Source organism: Hevea brasiliensis, chromosome 2 (assembly GCF_030052815.1).
Source record: "Hevea brasiliensis isolate MT/VB/25A 57/8 chromosome 2, ASM3005281v1, whole genome shotgun sequence".
NCBI lineage: Eukaryota > Viridiplantae > Streptophyta > Magnoliopsida > Malpighiales > Euphorbiaceae > Hevea > Hevea brasiliensis.
Window position 1 is genome coordinate 112794047 of NC_079494.1, and position 24886 is coordinate 112818932.

At 35.4% G+C, this 24886-nt stretch overlaps 5 protein-coding genes across 7 annotated transcripts; 2 read left to right on the forward strand and 3 right to left on the reverse strand.

Annotated features, from left to right (window-relative positions):
* The first annotated feature begins 192 nt into the window (after positions 1-192).
* On the forward strand, positions 193-495 carry LOC131177978 (uncharacterized). Its single transcript, XM_058143164.1, has one exon. The coding sequence runs from the start codon at positions 193-195 to the stop codon at positions 493-495; it is 303 nt and encodes a 100-aa protein (XP_057999147.1).
* A 1049-nt stretch (positions 496-1544) lies between these two features.
* Positions 1545-2120, reverse strand: LOC131177979 (uncharacterized). The gene has a single exon (XM_058143166.1). The coding sequence runs from the start codon at positions 2118-2120 to the stop codon at positions 1545-1547; it is 576 nt and encodes a 191-aa protein (XP_057999149.1).
* Positions 2121-5231: 3111 nt separating this feature from the next.
* LOC110659200 (uncharacterized) lies at positions 5232-6089 on the forward strand. The gene has a single exon (XM_021817065.2). The coding sequence runs from the start codon at positions 5336-5338 to the stop codon at positions 5864-5866; it is 531 nt and encodes a 176-aa protein (XP_021672757.2). The 5' UTR covers positions 5232-5335; the 3' UTR covers positions 5867-6089.
* A 233-nt stretch (positions 6090-6322) lies between these two features.
* On the reverse strand, positions 6323-15216 carry LOC110659199 (uncharacterized). 3 transcript variants are annotated; one of them, XM_058139301.1, is made up of 23 exons: positions 14947-15118; positions 14478-14557; positions 14208-14294; positions 14068-14118; positions 13856-13973; positions 13694-13750; positions 12921-12985; positions 12705-12788; positions 12215-12265; positions 12052-12114; positions 11599-11645; positions 11246-11315; positions 10919-10981; positions 10379-10468; positions 10243-10281; positions 8738-8887; positions 8591-8668; positions 8412-8497; positions 7953-8001; positions 7775-7855; positions 7460-7553; positions 6911-7007; positions 6323-6568 (listed from the first exon to the last, which is right to left on the reverse strand). In XM_058139301.1, the coding sequence occupies exons 1-22, from the start codon at positions 15062-15064 to the stop codon at positions 6943-6945; spliced, it is 1686 nt and encodes a 561-aa protein (XP_057995284.1). In that variant the 5' UTR covers positions 15065-15118; the 3' UTR covers positions 6323-6568; positions 6911-6942. The 3 variants fall into 3 exon arrangements, with proteins under 3 accessions (XP_057995284.1, XP_057995281.1, XP_057995288.1); XM_058139298.1 differs by having other exon boundaries at positions 6323-6575; XM_058139305.1 differs by lacking the exon at positions 6323-6568 and having other exon boundaries at positions 6629-7007; positions 14947-15216.
* A 1089-nt stretch (positions 15217-16305) lies between these two features.
* Positions 16306-19356, reverse strand: LOC110659243 (phosphoribosylformylglycinamidine cyclo-ligase, chloroplastic/mitochondrial). Its single transcript, XM_021817110.2, has 8 exons — positions 18866-19356; positions 18287-18381; positions 18111-18212; positions 17943-18002; positions 17414-17586; positions 17170-17272; positions 16911-17069; positions 16306-16673 (listed from the first exon to the last, which is right to left on the reverse strand). Exons 1-8 carry the CDS (start codon positions 19197-19199, stop codon positions 16509-16511), a joined length of 1191 nt encoding a protein of 396 aa, XP_021672802.2. The 5' UTR covers positions 19200-19356; the 3' UTR covers positions 16306-16508.
* Between the last annotated feature and the right edge of the window lie 5530 nt (positions 19357-24886).

Below are 24886 nucleotides of genomic sequence, written 5' to 3' on the forward strand. Positions count from 1 at the left end.
TCAACCCCAAAAAACTGGTACAAAACAACGCTGTCTCTCTCTATCTCTCTGCCTGCTTTATCTTACTTTCATTCAATGCCCTTCAGCCGTTCCTAAAAGTCACCCGAAGTTTCAGTATAAACCCTGAAATTCCTTTATACATTTTCCCTTATCTCACTCTCTCCGTCTCTTGATCCACTCTTGATTGTTCGGATGGACGGGTACGGTCAAAGGTCTTACGGTGGTGATCGGAGATTCGAGATTGTAAGTGGCAAGAGTTTCGCGGCTGCCAACCAGATCTACTCGACGCCCGATCCGCCACCGGTTCCGGCTCGCGCGACCAGGCAGAGTCGGACCACGTCAACGCCCTGGAGTTTTAGCGATCCTGAGATGAAGCGGAAGAAGAGGATTGCCAAGTACAAGGTTTACACAGTGGAAGGCAAGTTCAAGGCTTCTTTCAAGAACGGGCTGCGTTGGATCAAGAATAAGTGCTCTGAGATCATCCATGGATATTGAGTGGAATTTTACGGTTTTGATTATCCCACGTGGGACGGGTCCCATGTCAAGTGGTCCGCGGTGCTTATGTGGTAGGATCTTATTTGCGGGGAAATGGTAAGCCAAAGCTAGCCCTTGTTTGTTGAGTTGTCTCATTGTCTGTGTTCAAACTGCGAAATACCTGCGGCTGCGATCATTGGACATTTGGAAATTTTTTTTTTATAATTTTCTGCTGATGAAACTAAAGGGTATTGTCGTAATTTAGTTGGTCAACACAATTTTTAAGTTGGAAATTTTGATAGCATTTCATGAATTTGTCTTTAGTATAATTGATTCGAATTTAAATTTGTGTTTGACAACGAGTTTAACGATGTTCTTGAAATTTGATAATTGATGAGTTTGATTTGTATTAATTAAAGATTAGTGCTGCTAATTGGTAAAGCTACCGTGCCCCTTGATTAATTCAAAATTTTATTATTTTAGAAGAATATCCTTTCATTTCATTGCTGTGCAGTTTTCATCATAAAAAAATTATAAGGGACTAGTATAAATTAGTTTTAATTAAGGTCCAACCCAAAATTAGCCCAGCCCATAACTTATGGAATTCAATTAGACAGGCCCAGCCCAATAAATTTTGGGTGTAAACCTATGTGTCCGAACGAATCTTATATATTTATTATATTTTATTTTAATGAAAAATTAGATACATAAAAATATATTTAATTTATTTATTAAATATATTTATTATATTTTATCTTAATAAAAAATTATATATTTATTATATTTTATCTTATATATTTATTATATTTTATCATTTTTTTTTTCCACGGAAGAAATGTAATGCACGAAATTACAAAAACAATGCAAACGACAAATGAAACGTACCTATTTCCCAGATTGTCCCCGTTGAGTAAAACCCTAAAAATTAAAATGATCACAGAAAGTTTAATAAATTAAAAAAAAAATTAGGTAAAAAAATTAAAATTAAAATTAAAAACATTTCTCCACTTCCTCCCTCATTATTAAATATTCCACCCGCCGAACGCAACTCCATGCATGCATGTGCAACCTCATATCCCTGTCTTCTGGGAAGCCTCACGTTGAAGCCTCATTTGTTGATAAAATTGAGCTATAAACTGCTCAGCCTTGACGTCTATCATCTCATCCCCACCTGTGTCATCATATAAACCATTCTCTTCTTCATTTTCCTCGCATTCATCCACCTGATCAAGCTCCTGCAGATTCGTTGCCGACGCGTATTGGCTCATTCCGCACGAGGATGAAGCTGCGCTTGCATAAGCTGGTGATATAGGAGGTGTTAAAACCTCCTGATGATCAACATCCAGGATGTTTCGTAAAGGCGTCGGCGGGGCCTCCATCACCATCAGTCGTGATGGAGATTGTTGGCTTTGCAGGTACAATGGGCGCATGGAACCCACAAACTTCTTCCAAATGGAAGTTGCATTAAATGGGGCACATTTTGATTTGTTAGATTTCTTAAGTTTTAGCACATACGATGCTAGCCTAATGAGGCGAATCAGACTGCGCTTTTTCTTCTTTCTCAAGCCATCACGGTCGAAATAACCTTTGTTGTTCGGTGTGAAAGCTGCACTGGAAATCCCGATTTTTGATGAACTGTATTCCATCAAAGGAAAGAGAACGGTAGCCTTTTTGTGGTGGTTCCGGCAAAGGGAGTTGGCCCGTTGGGTGGTTTCTCTCTACCCTGCGAAGAGCAGGAGAGAGAGAGAGAGAGAGAGAGAGAGAGAGGGAGGGAGAAGCGGAGAAACCTTGGAAAAAGACTTATAGCAAGGAGGATTATATATATATTACCAAGAATAGAAGATATGCCATTTTGTAAACCCTGGGTATTTTAATTTAATTTATTTTATTTTTTTGTCATTTATAAGTGGTTTAATTGATTGTTTATTATATTTGAATTATTTTTTTAAAATAAATTGTATAACAGCCATACCATATTAATACAATTATACATATTTAAAAAAAAATTCTACAATGAATAAACGTAAAATTATTTTATTAGAATTAATCTACATTGCAGAATTATCATATAAATATTAATTTGGGCTACAACTCATACTCAAATTTATTCTTTATTTCAACTCGTTTAAGGCAAAATATTGCTAAAAAAGGAGAAAAGGGTGAAAATTATATTATAATTTGAGGCAAAATTAATTTTATTTGTTTATTGAAAAGAAAAGAATTGTTTAAGCCCAAAAATTTAACAAAATGAATGAATGAAATAATTTTTCCCTCTTCGGAGTTCTAAATCATTAATTTGAACTCGATCTCTATTAAATTAGACAAAAAATTTTATTTATTTTTTATTGTTTTAATTGCTGTCGTATAAGATAATTTATAAAAAAATGAAACTTATTTTATTTTTGAATAGAAGATTAAAGGAATCAGAATTAAATTTAACTCTACTAAATAAGTAATATATTTTTACCATTAACTAAAGCCAAGAAAGTTATTGATTCATCGTATTTCAATGGAAAATAATCAAATTTGAGAGTTTTAAGTTGAAATTCACTCGCAAGTAAGAACTTATAAAGAAAGAGACGCAATGAACCCTGGCAGAATATTGGAAGCTTTCTTCATGGAAATGGCTTGGCAGGAGACGACGTGGGGGCGGTATTTAAGGCACGCAGTAAGATATGGCGAAGGACTCTGTTCCAGAAGCAAAGCTAATAATTGAAGCTCTAATTTGTTATCCTAACTTTTTCTCATTATTGAACCTGCTCTGTCTGTCACCACCCAACAATCGCACACCTTTCTTCTATCTGTTAAACTAACCAACAAAACAAAACTATCTAACTTCAAACCATGTACTTTAAGCCATTTTTTTTATATTTTATTTAATTTTAATCAATATTTAAATTTAAAATTTCATAATTTTAGACACCACTAATTAAAACTTTAGCCAAATTTGAGGATGATAGAGTTGCCAATTTCTTATTTGATATGCTCAGCCACAATTTTCCCCACTAATTTAACAATTAATAAAAGTTTGAAATTTTCTTGCATACAAACTAATATATATAGATAGCATTTCAAGGAAAGATGGTTGCTTTCATGTTGTCACACGTAGAGATATATGTATCGGGCAATATGGGTTTTACTATATAAATGAAATTAAAGTAGTCTGCTGAGAGCTGGCATGCAGCTGGTCATTATTGCTTACGTTGTTTACCTCTGGAAGTTTTGTTTTCTTCTATAAGCCTTGAAAATGAGCTATCACAAGTATATAATTATAAATGCCCAGAATCATGGTTCCTTGCATGTTGTGTTATGGCAGCCAGTTCACTCATAGCAGGTGAATGTCATGTGATTTTGCTTGTCAACTTGTGTTTTTTTGTGGGAACACCATTGCTAAAAATTAGCCGTTTTATCGAATTAAAGAGCAAAAGTTTCAAACCAACCCAACTTATTCCCTATGGCTTTGCTGCTTCCTAATCCTACCTACTTAGCTTGTCCTGGATTTCTTCATCATGTGGACCATAACTTTTAAATATTTGGTGTGGGTATTTGCATACATCTCTCTATATCTTATTTAATTCTCTTATTTCCTTATTTTAGGGGTGTGTTGGAGTCATTGTACGTTTTTTCTTTAAAATTAATTATAAGAGTAATATACATACACAACAATGGCTAATATGCAAATTAAGAACAAAATTATCGAGTTTAATAATTTCTGAAAATAATAAATTTCATTCCTAAAGTCATTCTAATAATGCAATTCTAGTTAATTAATTGTTTCAATGTTAACCCAAAAAAAACCTATCTAATCTCATAGATTACATATAATTATAAGAAAATTTTATTTAAATTTAATTTATTATGAATTTAAAATATAAATGTGACTCTCACATGTTATATATATATATATATATATATATATATATATATATATATATATATATATATATATATATTAAATTTATAATGAATCGAATCTATTACAATCTCTAAAGAGAGTTGTGAACACAAGTGGTGTCAGAAGTCATTTCATGAACTAAAAATTATTAGCTTGATAGCAATTCTCTATACGTTCTTGCAGTAATCATTAATATAATCTTCTTTCTGCTTATAAAAAATAAATAAATAAATTTTCAATCTTATTTTATGAAGAAAAATAGATTCGTCCTTTATTTTAAAGTAGTCCTTTGTAAATTCACATTGCCATCTAAAATAGAAAAAGACATCAAATGATTAGGACAGCTATAAAACACGATTTAGCATTATCAACCGTTTAATCAATTTGTCCCATTTCAAAGCATAAACTAATGGTATCTCTCTCTCTCAACTAATTAATTTTCTATGCTTATAATAAATAAATGAATAAAAGAGGGTCAACATCTCTCTCTTAAGATCCTTAAAACGCATGAATAAGCAAGCGTTTACTTGTACAAAGTCGTTAACCTGTTTTTAAGAAAATTTTAATTATTGAGTTCATGTTAGATGGGGCCCTTTTTCTGCTATAATTTGTTTCAATGATTTTCCAACCTTAGAATTTTCATTTGTTGAATAATAATGAAAAGTACAAGTAAGTCCAAGAAGACAGGGTTATATTTGGAATTAAAGAGATTAAACTCCAGCTATCTACCGTACAATCCGCGTTGGGTACAGCCGTCTACCCCGCGGGGCTCCACCGCCCATAGTTCACCTCTCGACGCAAAACAACTTTCTTTCAGCTTTCCAAGCAACTTCTCTTTCTGAAGTCTCGTATAAATTCTCTCTCATTGCATCCCCATTCTCCCATAACCATTCACCACCCGAAAATCTAATAGCTACCCAACAAAGAAGTCTCAACTTCAACTCTTCTCTACTAGGCAAACTAGCAATGGCAAGAAAAAATTGTAATGTTGGTCAGAGAGCATGGAACATCCTGCGTCTAGCATTGTTATGGGCAAGAAAAGGTGGTGTTTTCAAGAGACGTTTGATGGTGGAACTACGTGTTTTACCCAAGTTTCTTAAAAGCCTAACCCTAGGCCACACTACTTCTACAACTCCTCGCACCCAACTCTTTTATAGAGAGCGCCAGCTCTCCTTCGACAAGACACCTATTTTTCACGTCAAGATGCACCGCCCCGGGGCCTCCATGCGATTCCATATTCCTTGCATTACCCCGCAAGTCGACTTTGATTATGACTTCGACGATGATGAAGGAGGATATGAATATGACGATGGAGGGAGAAGGAGTTTCATGAAAGGTAGAGAGGAGGAAGAATATGAGGAAAGAATTCCGGAGGAGGAGAAAGAGATTGATTTGAGAGCTGAGGAGTTCATAGCTAAGTTCTATGAGCAAATGAAGCTTCAAAGACAGGTCTCTTGTCTTCAGCACAATGAGATGCTAAACAAAGGCACAAGTTGATTATTTCCTGTCCTGAGACTTCTTTGCAGATTCGTGACCATTTCTTTGTAAAACAAGACTCTGTTGCGGAATTTTGTAAGTAAATATCGGAAGGTTTCCGTTGAGTTCAATAAATTCTTGCGATTTTTCCTTAAAATGATTATCGTTATGCATTGAATAATGAGAATACTCAGAGAAATCAACCATACATTCAAGACAAATTAAATGTACCATTAAGATTTTCCATTTCATCGTTGTCCGTCATTACTCATTTGTGTTGACCGAGGCAGACTTATATTCGTTAATTGTAGACTTCTTAAAGCAGCAGCAGAGAGCATTAATCAATCACCATTGGGGTCGACTGAAGCAGACATTACTCCCAGACGTTACCATAAGAGTAGCTGGTATGCTGCTGCTCTTGTTCCGATTTATATTGTGTTTCGATTAGGTGACAATTTCGTGAACTTGATCTGTAAATTGCTAAAACAAAATTTGCATATCTTTAAAATAAAATGTATATATGAACGCCTTCCCCTTCCATGCCAATAATTCATCCTTGGATTGTACTAACTAATCCATATGTATTATGTCTATTGAAGCAGAATATACTGCATCAAATAGCATATGCCATCTTTTCCTCCATTACAAAGATCCATCCTACACTAACCAAAGCCAAAGGGCAAAGGCTATGTGAACTGCCCAGAGAGCCTTATTGGCTGCAAACTGAATCCTACAAAGTTGCCTTGTATTAGTAACAAAAATGAAATAGAACTGCCCACAATATGCATGAGATCAACCCAAAACCATTCATAACACAGACCAATTGGTTGATATTAGTTTCTATTTTGATGGTCATGTATGACTTGTATGGGTCAGAATAGGAAAGCCACTGCCAGTTAACTAACAATTTACATTTTACAACTAGGCAGAAAGCACAGTTCCAACCCAGATGAACCACAAGACCAGTTTCATTTCAACCTAAAAAGTTCTTCAAAATTTTGTCAAATGAACCTAATCTCTTTCCCAAATTTTACTCTTTTCTGATAAGAAATAAGTAATAACTACCTCGAATGGCTGATTTGGAAGCATTATGCAAATCAAACCCCATTCTGGTGATTGTTAAGATATCCTTCCAACTTTCCCGTCGCTGCCAATATGAAACCTACATTGCAAATGTCAAAATCTTAACACCAGAATACCAAAATTGAACAAAAATCTATAAATTGCTTGCATGAATAAATTTAAAGAAATTGCCCACATTCTACTCCTTTTCTATCAATAACATTGCAGCCTTCCAAAAACAAAGGATCTTTCTAGTTTTTTGGGGAAAATAGACAATTTCCACACTAGATCACCAAATAAATAATTGCATGATAAGATTTACGTTGAAGACGACAACTTATAGCCAATAACTATACAAGTTTGAATGCATCAATCAAAATTATTGGAAGTAAAACATTTCATTTTATTGCTATTCTGCACTGATCTTTTCCTTAATCAAAAGCCCCATGCCTCTCTTCCTTTCCATGGACACACCCATCCATATTCCCATTCTGCTCACAAGGGTATCACAGGTGAAAAAAGTTCAATTAGTGATAATATCATAACAAGTACCTAAAAATAGAGGTGAGGGCCTTCGGGGACGTGATTTGAACTCTGGATGAAACTGCACACCTATATAAAAAGGATGACTTGGAAGCTCTAAAATCTGCAGAACAGAAGACAATTTTTAAGCTTGAGATTTCAACAGTATTGCTAAGCATAAAGTTCAGTCCTGTCTCTTCAGCATAAAGAATGGCAGCTAGACAAGTTCTAACCCATTGAGCTTTAATGCATGTGAGAAATGCATTAGAAACAAGATTTTATATATATATATATATTCGAGAAAAAAAAAGAAAGAAAACAAAGCTAGAGGATAGAAAAAAAAACCTCCATTCTCTTTCTTGTTTCATCCTTCCCAACAAACTTTAAACCTCTTTCTTCTAGAACTCCAATTACGTCAGGGTTTACCTGCAGCATACGATGTCAAAACATCGTGCTTAATAAATTAATAATATCATGTTAGTTGAGCACTCTCTCTTCCAACTTATTAAACCTTGCAACTAACCTCATATCTATGACGATGCCGTTCATCTACATACTGAGGATTACCATACCTAGCAATTAAAATCAATTAAAACAAGTGGATGCAAACACCAAAATATTCAAATCACACAGGCGGTTCATTATGTCCCAGCAACAGTAGTAGCCTCAAATCTAACATGCAGCAGCACGTAACTGGTTGCTGGTCAACAAAATGGCCAGGGAAGGGGAAAAAAACAAAACAAAATTTATCAATATCTGCTACAGCTCCTTTGGCTTCAATAGGATATAGTTGTTGCTACTGCTTTTTCTTTTTCTTTTTTTCTTAAAGTTTAGTGAAGGCTTCACTAGTTATGGGCACAGAAACTATATTCATAGTACAGATAATACGCACAAAAATAGAGAATCTTCAAACAGTATTTTTCAGTAACAAGGTTGCTTCATGTACATCCGAAATAGATGAAATATAAAACAAAACACATACAATTTAGCAGTAATACAATCAGGGGTCTGGAAAAAAGTCTTCCGGGATCCTAATCTCATTGTGCTTCCCATGTGTGTTGTTGAACCCTGCATTTAAGTAAGATGATAAAACAGTAAAAAGTAAATGCAACTACATGTAAAAAGTAAGTAAAAAATATTAAATGTACAATAGTTTCATACCTCAGGCATGAACATCACAACACGGTCAGCTGTTTGAGCATCAAACTCCTCGCTATTTGCTCTTTCCATACCCAAAGCCTAAAATGAATAATTAGAGTAGGACGTATAGTTGTAAAATTGAAAAGTTCTTGGAAAGAAATCACTTACGGATCTAGCAAACTCAATAACAGAAATCTGCATGCCTAAGCAAATCCCAAGGTAAGGAATATTGTTCTCTCTGGCATACTTGGCAGCCAGTATCATTCCTCTTACACCACGATCTCCAAAACCTCCTGGCACTAAGACACATGCTGCATTCTGCAAATGAGGATTTTGTCAAAAACAGATTCTGAAGAAGAAAAGAAGGGTGAGGTTTAGGGGTTTGGGGGGTAATCAGTCACCCTTTTCCCTTCTATTAAGAAAACATCTGTTTCCGCTGAACTAGGGGTGAGCATTCGGTTCAAACCAAACCGAATCAAATCATGAAAATCGAATTACATATTTTAGAAACCGAACTGAACCGAAATGGATAAAAAATCGAATCGAACCGAACCACTCTATTTCAATTCGGTTCGGTTCAAACCGATTAGTTTTGATTTTTGATTATGTTTTAATTGACTTAATTTTCCAGTTATTTGATCTGATTTTGACCTTAATTTGAACCCAATAACCATTAATCAATAAAATTAAACAATTTATATATATATAATTACATATAATTCATAAATTCCCCATAAAAATAAATCAATTCAAAAATTAATAAACCTATTTGGTTCATTTCGTTTAATTAATTTTTTCTCTTCAAAACCAACCAAACCGAATAACCGAAATTTTTATAATATAAAATCGAATCGAACCGAATTATATTAAAAACCAAACCGAATGATCGAATTAAGGCAGTTCGATTTGGTTTATTCAGTTTGAACCTAATAATGCTCACCCCTACGCTGAACCACCAAAAGTATAGGCACAGACTAAAAAAAAAAAGCCTAAAGGGAGAAAGGGAGAGTTGCATCATTAAGCAATTTAGAGTTAAAAGAAGAATAGGAGACGGGAGGGGGCCTGCAAGAGAATTTAGAGCATCCAAAACCCTCGTTACAATCTACTTTGCTACATTTTTCTCCCCTTCCTCCAGTCTTTTTGAAAAACCAAGCCCAGGCTATACAACAGGGGGAAACCTTTCCTCCCAATCCCCCCCAAACCCCACCCAATAATAACTCTCCTCATCCATGAGAGGTTGCTAGCATGGTATTATCAATCTATTTTAATAAAAAATAATAATAATAATAATTTGTTCAGTGATTATAATACCAAATGCTTGAAACATCAAGAAACAAGTGAAGGAAGCAGTTTAAACTTCTAACTCATAGTCCTTGAGAAAGTCAGGCGGATGTCACAATGTAAACATCAGACAATGATAAAAGGGTGGGAAGGAACAACTACAATATCATTATGTTGAAAGTCCACAATGGAAAAGCAAAGCAATTAAAAGAAAATGATGGCACCCATGAGAATTGTGTAAATGAATGTCAGTATTCAGTAGCATTCCTCACACAAGGATGATTGAGAAGTCAAAGTTTTTAGGGGAAGGATATATGCATATGAGATAAAAGGAAAAAGGAAAACCAAGGAAAAAGAGAAGAGGTAGCACAAAGATATTGTTTAAAGCCTACCCTCAAAGTCTCCCAAGCAGCAGCATGAGCTTCTGGTGTCTGTGTAAGACAAAAAAAAAAAAAAATGTTAATAGAGGGAAGACTTTTCATAAAGATACATACCAGGAATCTACATGCAACTAGACAGGTTCAATACCAATTTTGCACTATCATCTTCAAGATCTGAAGCTGCAATCCAATCAATTGATGGCTTCAATGAACATGCAATACAAGCATGTAGAAGGGCCTGCAAGCATGACAAAGCACGTTAATAAGAGGTTGAAACAACAATGTCTATATTTTGAGCAACCCAGCTTCACTGTTCATATAGTCTGTCTTATTGAATTATGTAAATGGAAATAAATAATTGGTGGTCATATACTTTTATGCTAAAAAAATGCATAATTCTTCCATAAAACAGCATGTGCTTGAAATGTACATAGCACATCACTGATTCCCTTCAAAATCATTTAGATCATAGTTAAAAAAATCAGTCAATAGCGGCACAATGTTACACAAATACAAACCCACACTTACATCTCCTTTACTCTATTAGCATCTAACATCTAAAAGGATATTTTCTTCCAAATGAATTTTAATTGGTCAAATAACACAACACAGAGTAGAGAATCAAATTACCCTGTACAGGGTACATTTTTCTTCCTCAAATTAAAAACCAATATAAAAGATAGCATACCTTCACAACAGATAGATACGAATCTGTCAGGCCAACATACTTCCCAACCATTGCAATCCTAACCTGCACATTTTAATCTCACCTCGTTTGAGGAACAAGAAAGAATTAATCAAACAAGACAATTACAAATGGTGACCCAGTGCCCAAACCATCCCACATTTGTGGGCTCTGAGAGGATGGATGTACGTAGCATTACCCCTACTTGCAGAGAGGCAGTTTTCGTGACTTTAAACTATGACCTCCAGGTCACAAACGGAGTAACTTTATAGTTACACTAAAGCCACCCTCAAATAAGACAATTACAAGCTAACTGATTATAATACTTACAGAATTGGTGAGATTATCATAAGTCTCTGCCATCTTGGTCCAATCTTGTAAATCAGGAGGTGTTGCAATGCTGAAATAGAACATTATGACTAGTTAGCTAACCTGATCAACCTTCTTGCACTCAATATCTCATTCATAGTTTTTACCACACATTTTGTTTTGCAAGTGTCCAACAAGTTCAATTGTTAGCTATACCGCCAATAATCACAATATAAAAGGCAAAAAGAAATGTAATCAATCAAAAGAATTAAAATTTAGCTAGAATCAATTTTATAACTAGCTTTATTCCATTGTACAACAAAATTTTGGTTGGGTTGAGGTTGATTAGTGCCACAACTAAAAGAAAATTTTACCTGAGCAAGTTAAGTTGTTTTAGAATTGCATGATGACCATTTTGGTTCTGTAAAATAAAACAATATCAAACAAAATTAAAACACATATGAATTGTTGAGAAAACGTATCAGGCCGAATTCCACCCCAAAAGGCACCTTACGAGGGAAAGATTGCCCAAGTCATATGGAAAGCACATTTACCAATACCCAACCAATGTGGGACTTAACACACCCCCAATGAGGTTTGTAGGATTACACATTTTTAGGTGGCCCAACATCGAGATTGGAGACCATGTTGATAAAATGGATTAGGCCTAACTCCACCTTAAAAGGCACCTTATGGGAGAGTATTGCTCAAGTCATATAAGAAGCACTTTTGCGTAATACCCAGTCAATGTGGGACTTAACATGAATGAAAAAAAGAATCTGAAAAGATTAAGCTTCCAAGAACCAAAGAACTAACATGCAACCTACCATAAGTAATAGAGGGATATGCCAAATGTTTGGAACATCATGGATATTGAGAATATTAGCAGCCTGCAGACATTACAAATAGATACTTTAACACTCCAAATAAATAAAAGATATATAAATATCACTAGAAAGGTTACAAAAAAAAAAAGTTTATCAAGCTTACCGGAACATGACAAAATTGAGACAGTTTCTCCTTTGTATTTTCCAACAAAGGCTGCAACATAATTAGCAAAATTTATTCTAATGCCTAAACTATCAAATTTAGCCTTAAACTAAATGTTAGTAAAAGCAAAGCTAATAATGTCATGATAACTAGCACATAAAAGAAATACACAAGGACTTCAAAATGTTCAGTAGTGGAAATCTAGGTAAAACTTGGGTAACACAAACTAATTCAGCTGTGTAATCATCAAAAGGAGCATAGCCACACATCTAAAGATAATCAGTGTTTACTAGTTTCAGGAGATTTACGACGATACAATAGTATATACAGGAACTAAAATGACAAAGCTGATATACTGGGTCTAAAAAATGAGTTGTTCAAGGCTTCAAGCAATTCTCAATGAAATACTGCAAAGATTCTTTGGCCAAAGAATTCTGCTCAATAATCCTCTTGCAAAAGTATAGATATCACACAGGGGAAATTGACTTACCTGAGCAGACCGACATGCCAATAGGTGTGGAGTCAAGCCTAATGCTCTCAATTCACGGACACTGTGTTGTGTAGGCTTAGTTTTCTGCATTCAGAAAACAAAGTAGGTGGCATGATCATGCAAATGGAATATAATGAACTTGGACTCCAAACAAATGAATTCCAACTTGAAGAACTAACACTTATTATTTAAATTCAAAAATGAATTGATTATTACTTGCTCTCCAACAACTCCTAGCACAGGTATCAGGCTCACATGAATAAGACAGAAGTTTTCATGTCCTGCAAAGGGAAATTAATGTTAGCAATGATTACAATAATCATGAAATAATCTATTCAAGATCATTACAGGTACATGAGAGAAGAAATTTGCTACCCTCAAACATGGGTTTCTGTTACTTTTAAAAAAAAGAAAAAAGAAGAAGAAGAAGAAGAAGAAGAAGAAGAAGAAGAAGAAGAAGAAAGAAAGAAAGAAAGATCATTTAATGTTAGCATGTTAGCAATGATTATAATAATCATTAAATAATCTATTCAAGACCATTTACAGGTACATGAGAGAAGAAATTTGCTATCCTCAAACATGGGTTTCTGTTAGGTTAAAAAAAAAAGGGGGGGAGAGAGAGAGAGAGAGAGAGAGAGAAGAAAAAAAGGAAAGAAAGAAAGAAAGATTAATAAAAATGCCCCTTATACGCAACTATTTAGTTCATTTAACATACAGTCATGCAAACAAATCCAAAAAGCATAACAGAATGAATAATTTAACAAAAATCAAATAAAACACAATTCTTGTAAACTATCGAGCCAAAACAGTTAAAAAGTTCATAAGATTTCCCAAAAATCTTATGGGGCACTTCCTAGAGGTTTAAATACACACCACTTTATAGCATGTCAAGGACTACTAATCAAATCAGAGAAAAAGGATCCATACATAAAGTAACATGGGTAACACTAATAATGTCCCAGAAGATATAGCAAAAAGCATAACTTTACCAACTGAAAATGACAATTGACGCAAAGCCTCAATGAATGGCATTGATTCGATGTCACCTAAAGGGGAAACAAAAGGCATAAATTATCCCTTCATACAAAATCAACAAGCAGATACAGAATTTTTAATGAGGCTGATCTATCTTTGAATCAAACTGCTCTCACCTACAGTTCCTCCCAATTCTATCACACACACATCTGCAGGGCCTTCCTTTCCATCCACAGGAATGACAGCAACCGACTCAACCCAATTTTTAATGGCATCAGTGATGTGTGGAACCACCTGGAATTTACTCAAAGCTCAGTTACCAATAATCTGCACATGCATAATCCAATTAAAATTAACAAGCATAGTCTAGTTAGCTACAAAGCATCACCTGAACAGTCTTTCCCAAATAATCACCTCTCCTCTCCTTTTCAATCACAGACTGATTAAAATCAAACAAAATCAATCGCTCAGAATATCTACAGAACTAAAAACCTGATATATTTGAATCTACTGGCTATGTTCAAGTACCTGAAATATCTTTCCGGTGGTAATGTTGTTATCCCTTGTAAGTGTCACATCCAGGAACCTCTCATAGTTACCCAAATCTAAATCAACCTTTTAAGAGAAACCAAGGTGTAAACCTGTTAATGTATTGATTAGCACATCATTTTCGCTACCTGAACATTTACATATGCACAAGCAACAAAAATATAGTATTGTATCTGGTCTCGTGAGAAAAAAAAATGATTCAAAGAGAGTTTATATAGGAAAAGAGAAACAAAGTTGAAAGGGTTAGACCTCTCCGCCATCATCAAGAACAAAGACCTCCCCATGCTCGAAGGGGGACATGGTACCAGCATCAGTATTCAGGTAAGGATCTGCAAAGATATATGCAGAAATATAAGGCAGTGAAAAGTAAAAGGCAATTGCTGTAAGATCAAAACTCAAATTATTTAGCTGCATCAAAAAAGAAGTAAGGAGAATACACATCAACAAATGGACTAAAAAGAAGAAGAAGATGGTGCACACACTGCCACATATACCCACCAAAAGAGTAATAAGCCAAAAACAAAATACAATGCAACTAAAAAAATATTAATAAAATTAAACAATAAAACTTAGAAAATTAAAGATTCCAATCATTCAAGTACCCCAAGCATTACACGTTATTATTCCCAAAAGAAACCAACATATAACGGAACAAGTAAAAACAGAAGCCAAAACAGAAATAGGTAAAGAGTTACAGTTAAATACAACTAAAGAAAACCTATTTTGATGGAGGTGACTCGAAGGCCGCAAGCTTTAAGGACGACGCCTATGCTGCTAGCAGTAACGCCCTTACCGAGCCCACTGACAACTCCTCCTGTCACAAGCACGTACTTCATTTCTCTATCTGAGTGTCTTTGACCTGGGCTTTTGTGGCGGTTCCCTTCTGTCTCCGTGTGTAGGCAAAGTGTTTGGATTAATGTCTGAGCGGGAAAGCCGACACAATTTGACTCTTGTGAAACCGAGGAGAGGAGAATGGGGCTGCGCTCAAAGACTTGGTAAGTAGGTATTTATACTCTTTTTTTTCCCCATGAAAAGTGTTAGAATTTGAGAAAACAATACAAAAAAAGGCCCAAAGCCATCCATGCAATTGGAACATACCAACGTACCAATGATAGGCAACGTGAAAATATCAAATCGATTTCCTGATTGTGACCATCTTATTTGTAATATTTCTATTTCAAATTTCACATAGATTTTAACATTTTCTTTAGCATTGGTAAGTACCTATCTTTTTAAAATAGCTATCTTACCTTTTCTTTTCTTTATGCCTAATAACGCTAATCAAATCTTTTATTTTATTATATATATATTTTTTAAGGATCCAAAATAACCATCTTTTTGTTAAAGGATCATATCAATATATAGAAGTATAATTTTGGATGGTTTCTCCACCATAGACATTGGAAAAAAAGCATAGCATACCAACCTCACTTTGCCCTCCATTATCCTATGATTCTTTTCCCAAGCACCAGCATTCTCACCACAAAAAGAATTCACCTTTTTCTCTGCATGCCATGTTATGCACATTTCGTCCCAAAACATTAATTGTAAAAAGTCTCTATCTCTCTTAATTTATTAACGTAACAGTCACTTTGTATGCCATGTTATGCACATCCCTTTGGGTCAGCCAGACCAAGAGAAGTTGTTCTCCAGGAGAAAGGAATTGATTAGAGAAAATCGATCTCTATCTGGAGCAACAAGCCTCCCTCGTAAGATATTCTCTTCACTTGTAACAGATACATGTGAAAAATGCTTTGCCTACACGAATAAGAATTAGCATCAAACAACAAGGAAGCTAACCGATTACCCTCAAAGTGGATTTCCTGTCTGAATTTGCATTTGAAAACTAGATTTTTCCGTCAATGCTTTGGATTCACGTGCATCTCAATCCCCCCGGTGAATTGCTTTCGTTGATTCAATTTTCCTTTTTCTAAAATAAACTGAAACCAAATCCATTTTAACCTACAAGGATGAAAATGAACTGTTGGATTTTCCCTGCTGCTTGGCCGCTTACCAAAAGACTTGCATTCAGGGGGAAAAAAAGCGCTAGTAAATAGGGGGAAAAAAAAAATCGCAATTTATTACAACTTTTAACTCTTGTTCAGTTCTTTTGAGGCAATGTTACAAAGTTGCCATTACAATGAGAGGCTCTAAAGGGAAAGATACCCATAGATCAAAAACAAGACGCAATATTTCAAGTTAAATTGACAAAAGCTACAATTCGCTGTATTTCTCATCTCAGGTAACACACTCAAATGGAATGGGTCAAGATTGCATGTTTTAATGATGGCTCACCCCTTCACCCCTTACAACTTCACCAATACGATATGCTTTATAATGTCCATCCTCAAGTATTTTGTGGGATGCTTCCTCAGTAACGATTAGAACCATGCCAATGCCCATGTTAAAAGTCCGCCTCATCTCCGCATCTTCTATTCGTCCAGCCTGATGCCAAAAAGATAAACAAAGAGTAATTTAAATAGTCACATGTTCTCATAAAACGTGCAATAAATCATAGGCTATAAATGTTGGCCTTTTTACAAACATTATACATGCAACTATATAATAAGGTCTTATAAACAAAAAGTATAATTACAAATTCTTGCAAGTTCATATGGGTGAGTATAGAATGGTAATTGAAACTAATATCATAATCAAGGATTCCATGTAAAATGCATTTACCTCTTGCAGCCATTTGAAGACAGTTGGGACTTCCCAGGAGTTATTATAAATAACAGCTCCAAGACCTTCTGGAAAAACTCGAGGTATGTTATCTGTAAAACCACCTCCAGTGATGTGGGCTATGCCCTTTACACCTCCCTTGCTAATTATGTCTAGCACCTATTCAGAAAAGAAAAAATATATATTTTAAAAATAACCTAGAATCTAATAAACAGGATATAAAAGTGCCCCTAATAATGTGAAATGCTTGATGCCCAACCTGCTTGACATATATCACAGTTGGGGCCATAAGGGCTTCTCCTAATGTAATGCCTTCACCAGGAAGTTTGTCTGTCAAGGAAAGGCCACTTCGAGCCAGAACCCTATAAATACATGCATATATCCATTAAAAAGAACATTCTATAGAAGTGACAAAATTTTAAAGTGAGATAAACATTCATCCAAATTAGACAATGTTTTCACAAATGGAGAAGCAAGTAAGGAATCCATTAACCAACATCAACCTTCTTACAAGAGAGAAGCCATTAGAATGGACTCCACTTGACGGCAAACCAATGAGAACGTCCCCAGCCTTAATGTTTTTCCCATCAATTACTGAGTCCTTTTTAACAATTCCCACAGCAAAACCACTAAGATCATACTCGCCATCTGCGTAGAAATCTGGCATCTCTGCAGTCTGAAAGGAATTCATAAACCATGAATGCCAAAGAAAACCTATAATTTTTAGAGAGAAATTTTAAGTACATACGTAGAAAAGAAAGGAAGAAGAAACAAGAATAGATTTTGACGTGGGGAAATTTCACTGTAAGTCATGCATCTGTAGGTCTGTTTAACAGATTGCAGGAACATGGCAATATCAATGTCTATTTACAAGAGCAACATAGTTTCATCTCTCTTGCTGTTTGTAATAAAAATTATAAACGTGATCTATGAGTATCCAAATTTAACAGGTTCTACATTCCATAGAGTATTGAATGGTAGCACCAATTGATATTTAAGCAGCAGAAAGTACGGAGAAATTTTTTAGAATACCTCTCCCCCTAAAAGAGTGCAGTCAGATTGTTTGCAGCCATCAACAATGCCTTTTATAACCTAAAATAGAAAGTAAAGAAAATATGAGATAGCTACAGTTTGCTTTACACACACAATCATATACACTACGAAACCAAATAAACCATGAGCATTATATATAGTCTATACCTTTTCAGCAAGGTCAACATCAAGGCGGCTTGTAGCAAAATAATCGAGGAAAAATAGTGGTTTTGCACCAGAAGTAATAATATCATTAACACTCATCGCAACCTGTAATGGAAATGCATTAGAAATGATATCACTAGTAGCAATGAACATATAACAATGTCCAATTCAAATGTTACCAGATCAATCCCAATAGTTTCATGGATTCCAGTTTCAAATGCAAGTTTAAGTTTAGTTCCTACACCATCTGTGCCGGCAACAAGGTATGAATCACCTGTTTGTATGAACATAATCAGCATAACAATGAAGCCACCTTGACCAGCAAAAACCACAACGTAGACCGCAGAATCTTAAAGTATTCTAAGAGAATGATCACCAGCAATTAATCCTACCCTCACCCTACTCCCCCAGTTTCCTTAACTGAATACTAAGAATAGCTTTGATCAAATATTTTCCGAATAATTTGTCAAACAAATAACATATATAGCAAGGGAGTTCCAAACAGTATGACACAAATAGACATAAATGTTATACAGGGAAAATCACAGGCAGCAAAAAGTAAATCAGGTGAATTAAACATAGTGAATTCTTGAAAACCTTATGAGAAGCAAACATAGAGCTTTTATCTAAACATTCTGCTAAAAATTGTAAAAATACACAATTGTCAGACTAGCCATAACCAAAGTTCATTAAAAGCCGCCACAAAGAATTGAAAACCATGAATGAAGAAATCAAGAAAGGCCACGGAAAATCATTACCAAGAGGGAAAAGGCCCCCAAATCCTCCAATCCCAGGTGCCATCTTTGCAATTCTCCTAACAAGCTCAGACCCGGCATCTATATCAACACCAGCGTCCTTATAAGTGAGGCCTCCAGCCCCATCAGCTATTGTTCTGCCAGTTTCCTTCGACATGGAAAAAACGCCGCTCTTGCTATTGGCAGCGGCAGAAAGAAGCGGAAATCTATAGGATAAGCGGTTAAATGTGCAACCAAGTAAGGGTGGTGGGGTTGGTCTGGGTTTAATAGAAGAGGGTCTGATAGAGGCAGCAAAAACACGCGATATCTCTGCGTTTGCTGCGAAGCTGGTGGTCATCGCAACTAGGGACTGAGAATAGAGGCGGGTAGTGTGGGAGATAGATGGGAGAGCGGCGGGAATGAGCAGCAGTAAAGCCGGAGAGGAGACTGAGGGCAGATGTTTTTTCACGCGTTCCCTAATTCTGGGGCCCCTGTTCCGGGGAATAAGGTAAAAAAATCCAATTCAACCCGATTAATTTGATTTAATTAATTTAATTTTAAAATTTAATATTTAATTTTATATTATAAAATTTTAATTATTTAGATTTGATTTGATTTTAAAGAGTAAAAATTAATTAAATTGGATTAAATTAAATAATATTTTTTTATATTTAAATTAAATCAAATCGAATCGAATTAATTTTTAAATTAATTTATTTTTATAATAAATTTATAAATTATATTTAATTATATATATAAATTATTTAATTTTATTAATTAATGATTATTAAATTTAAATTAAAGTTAAAATGAGACCAAATAACTTAAAAATTAAATTTAAATTAAAATTAATTAAAAATCAAAATTAATCAATATGAACAGAAACGAACTAAAATATAACGATTCAGCTCTATTTAATTTTTTATTCATTTCAATTTAATTTAAATTTTAAATTATATAATTCGATCTTTATAATTTAATTTGATTCGATTTGAGTTAAATACTCACTTCTAACGGGACTTAGCGGATCCAATGTAGATATATAATCAACTAAAATTCTTAGATGCACCAAAGGCGACGCCCACCCAATTAGAAATGTAAAAATAATGTTTTTCAGTGAGACTCATCTTGTTTGTAACAGGCATTATATGAAATTAAAATTTATTATTATTTTAATATAAGTATAGTGAAAAAAATTAGGGTGTTTTAACTTTTTATAATTTAATAATCTATTAATTTATCTATAATCAAAGTAAACAAAGATTTTTTTTAATTTAAATTGTTTTATTTATTTATATGTTACTTTTTATTAATTTGTCACTTTATCTGTAGAGATATCCAATCAAATTTCTTCGACTCTTATATTGTACAGGACAAAGAAAGAGAGACTTTCTTCCTATGCAAATCCTTATAACTCACCTGCATGATAACTTTTTTTTTTAATTAAAAAATAATTTATTTTTATATATTTATGTATTTAAATATTATAATTTTAAAAAATATAAATATATAATTAAAATTATATTTTAAAATTTATATTTGTAATTTATATTTTATTTTTTAATAAATAAATTTATATTATATAATAATAAATTAAAATAAAAATAAAAAATAAAAAAGTCCCGTTAGAAATTATAATATATATTTTATATTATTAATTAATAAAATATTAATAAACACATATAATTAAATTGTATTTATCAAAATAATATATTTGTCACAACCTGTCACGACCCAACCTATGGTAATGACCAAGACTAGGACACAGGCACCTAAAGCCCCCGAGGCCCGTAGTAAGCCTAACTGTTCATTAACCCAACTCTAAGGCCCATTTGGGCCCAATATCCAGAAAACAAACGGACAGAGTCCGGCCATAAAATGGACTTACCAACGGAGAGTTTTCGACTCACCCGACCTGTAAACACAATAGATAGTCAATTGGGGAGCTCAGCTCACCCTCCACATACTCATCAACATAATAATAAATGGGAGCTCAGCTCCCTCATCCAATCCATCAAACATGCATAGCATATTAAGTTTACAGGTCCCAAAATAATAATTTAGTTTACAGACCCAAATCAAATAACATTTCTAACACATGCGGAAATTCTAAGATTTAACAAGTTTATACAAACAGTAATAATTGACCTGCGAGGGAGAAAAGCAGGTTAACCAAAATAAAATCCTCCTATAGCCTGAAAAAAATATTGAACAGGAGTGAGCGTTCGACTCAGAGAGTAAAATATCAATTTTAACCATAATCCCTATAACTATCTAAAACTAATGCACCCTGTAGAGTGAAATGCAACATCAACAACATTTTTACATCATAACATCAAAAAGGTAATTTGGAGCACTCACACACCCTGTAGTATCAATCATAACATATGGGAGCTGATCCCCTATACAGCTCTCTTAAATCCAACCTGGTGCCAGCGAATTACTCAAGCTCGGACTTCCACTTAATAACCAAATCGAGGGTCCCAGCGAATTACTCAAGTCGTGACTACCCCTCGAAGGATCGGGTCTCAGCGAATTACTCAAGCCGTGACTACCCCGTCCTATCCATAGTCCACACCACATCACACGCACGCCAACGCACGCACACTGCTCCAAATTACCACAACAACATCCATGTCACATCAACAGTTATGAATGCAACATAAATCGTGCCTAGAGTTTAACTACATAAATATATGCATATAAGTGATGCATGGGCATGCTTGAACATATAATAATATCGAAATTACAATTAAAATTAATATTCTACTCACAGACTTGAAGACAATCACTGTGGCGGCTGGGCGGAGGAAGAAGGCTGTCCCGGCTCACCTGACAATTTTTATTACAATCATTTAATGAATTTGACTCAATACAAACAAAGAAAAAGACCAATACGTCCTAAGTCGTGCCGAAAATCCGGCAGAGTCTCCCCTATACCTAGGACCTACCCAACCTGCAAAATGGTTCAAAACACACTTCTATATTCACAATCCATATATCCACAGTTCAATCATATCACACAGCCCCTCCTGGGCCCATCAAATCAGTTATCCATCACAATACGCAAAATTTCAATTTAGTCCTTATTATTGATCATTTTTGCAAAAACTGCCCAAACAAGCTCTAAAAATTATAAAACTTTGCCCCGCGGTCCTTAGCAATATTACTAAGCTATTGCAAAAAGAATCGTAATTTTCTAAGCTACCACGAATATTTTATGGATTTTCAATCTTGTTTAAGCACTAGAAAATTACGAAAAAGCAAGGTTCGGGTTTACCTTTGCCAATTCCGACTTCGGGGACGCACTCGGGACGTTTGACAATGGGGGGCTAGCCAAAACCTCGGTCCAATTCGGAGACTTTTCCGGTAACGGGTCTGTCTGGCCGGAATTTCGCAGACCCGGTCAACTGTCGAATTTCCGCGAATCGAGTATACCTACACGAAGCCCATAACACGGGGGTTAGTACATAAATTTTTCAGAATTTTCTAAGCTCATTTAATGCTCGGAAAAACACTACGAAGTTTCGTGGGACCCACCGAAAAACGGTGTCGAAAAAATTCGAAATTTATGTCGTTGCGAAGCTCTCGACGAGTGGAGCGTGCTGGTAGCCTCGGTTTTCTCGTGGGATTCACGGTTTTCGAGAAATCTAGCCCAAAAGTCGAAATGGGCTAAAATCTTCCCGAGCAAAAATCGAACAAACCGCTCGATGGATTTCGGCGCTCTTGGTGTCTATGGAAAGCTCTCGCCGAGTAGATGATTTTAGACACAAGACCGGGTCCAATTGGTGGCCGGATCGGCCGGATTTGGCCGGGGAAGTCGGCAGCCTTGTGAGGCGTTCGCGTGCGTTTTCCATTTAGGCGTGGCCATTGGGAGGCGGCGCCGGTCGGGGGTGGGCGGTGGCCTACCGGGGGTGGGGAGGAGAGAGAAACAAGAGAGAAAAGGGAGAGGGACGACGCGCGCGGGAAAGAAAAAGGGAAGAAGGAAAAAAGGCCGGTCCGATTCGACCGGTCCGATCCGGTCCGGTTCGATTCGGCGGTTCGATTCAGAATACAAAATTTTGAATTTTTACTCTGCCTCGGGATCGAAAACGAGGTTCAAAAATTCCGAAAAAATTCCAGAAAACTCAGAAAAATACATAGACTCCAAATATATTTTTAGTTTTGCCACGTGGTCTTTAAATTAATTTTTAAAAATCATTAAAGTTTATTTTTTCGGAAAATCGAACCCGATTTTTAAAATCCGAAAAATCTCAAAAAAATTCCTAAAATTTAAATAAAATTAAAATACCAAAAATGCTCATAAAATTTAAAATTTTGGGGTGTTACACAACCCAACCTATGGGTCGGACCGGCACTAGGACCTGGGTCAGCCTAAAACCCCCGAGGCCCGTAGTAAGCCTAACTATTCATTAACCCAACTCTAAGGCCCATTTGGGCCCAATATCAAGAAATCAACCGGACGGAGTCCGGCCACAAAGTGGACCTTTCAACGGGGAGTTTTTGACTCACCCGACCTGTAAACAAAATATATCATCAATTGGGGAGCTCAGCTCACCCTCCACATACTCATGTCGAACATAAAGATAAATGGGAGCTCAGCTCCCTCATCTAGTCCATCAAACATGCATATAAAAATTTTACAGGTACACATAACAATTTATATTACAGACCCGAATCATTTAAATATTTCTAACACATGCGAAAATTCTAGGAGTAAATAAAATTACACAAATATTGATAAACAACCTGCGAAGGAGAAAAGCAGGTTAACCACAATAAAATCCTCCTGTAGCCTGAAAAAATATTGAACAGGAGTGAGCATTCGACTCAGAGAGTAAAATATCAATTTTAACCATAATCTCTATAACTATCTAAAACTAATGCACCCTGTAGAGTGAAATGCAGCATCAGCAATAAATTCACATCATAACAGTAAAAAGGTAATTTGGAGCACTCACACACTCAATAATATCAATCATAATATATGGGGTGATCCCTATCTGACTCTCTTAAATCTAACACAGTGCGTGAAGAACTCAAATTTGGACTTTCGCTTAATATACCAAATTGGGGTCCCAGCGAAGAACTCAAGCCGTGACTACCCCCGAAGGATCGGCTCCCAGCGAAGAACTCAAGCCGTGACTACCCGTCCTATCCATAGTCCACACCACATCACACGCACTCCAACGCACGCACACTGCTCCAAATTACCACAACAACATACATGGCACTTTCACAGTTATGAATGCAACATAAATCGTGCCTAGGATTTATCTACATAGATATATGCATATAAGTGATGCATGGGCATGCTTAAACATATAATAATATCGAAATTACAATTAAAATTAATATTTTACTCACAGACTTGACAACGGTCACTAGGGCGGCTGGGCGGAGGAAGAAGGCTGTCCCGGCTCACCTGACAATTATATTATAATTATTTAACACAATTGACTCAATACAAATCATGAAAAGACCAAATACGTCCTAAGTTATACTGAAAATCCGACAGAGTCTCCCCTATACCTAGGATCTACCCAACCTGCAAAAGGGCTCAAAACACACTTCTATATTCACAACTCATATATCCACAATTCAATCACATCACACAGCCCCTCCTGGGCCCATCAAATCAGTCATCCATCACAATATGTAAAATTTCAATTTAGTCCTTATAATTGATCATTTTTGCAAAAACTACCCAAACAAGCTCTAAAAATTCTAAAACTTTGCTCCGCGGTCCTTAGCAATATTACTAGGCTATTGCAAAAAGAATCATAATTTTCTGAGCTACCACGAATATTTTATGAATTTTTAATCCTATTTAAGCACTAGAAAATTACGAAAAAGCAAGGTTCGGGTTTACCTTTGCCGATTCCGACTTCGGGGACGCACTCAGGACATTTGACAATGGGGGGGTAGCCAAAACCTCGGTCCAATTCGGAGACTTTTTCGATAACGGATCTGTCTAGCCGGAAATTCACAGACCCGGTCAACTGTCGAATTTCGGCAAATTGAGGATACCTAAACGAAGCCCAT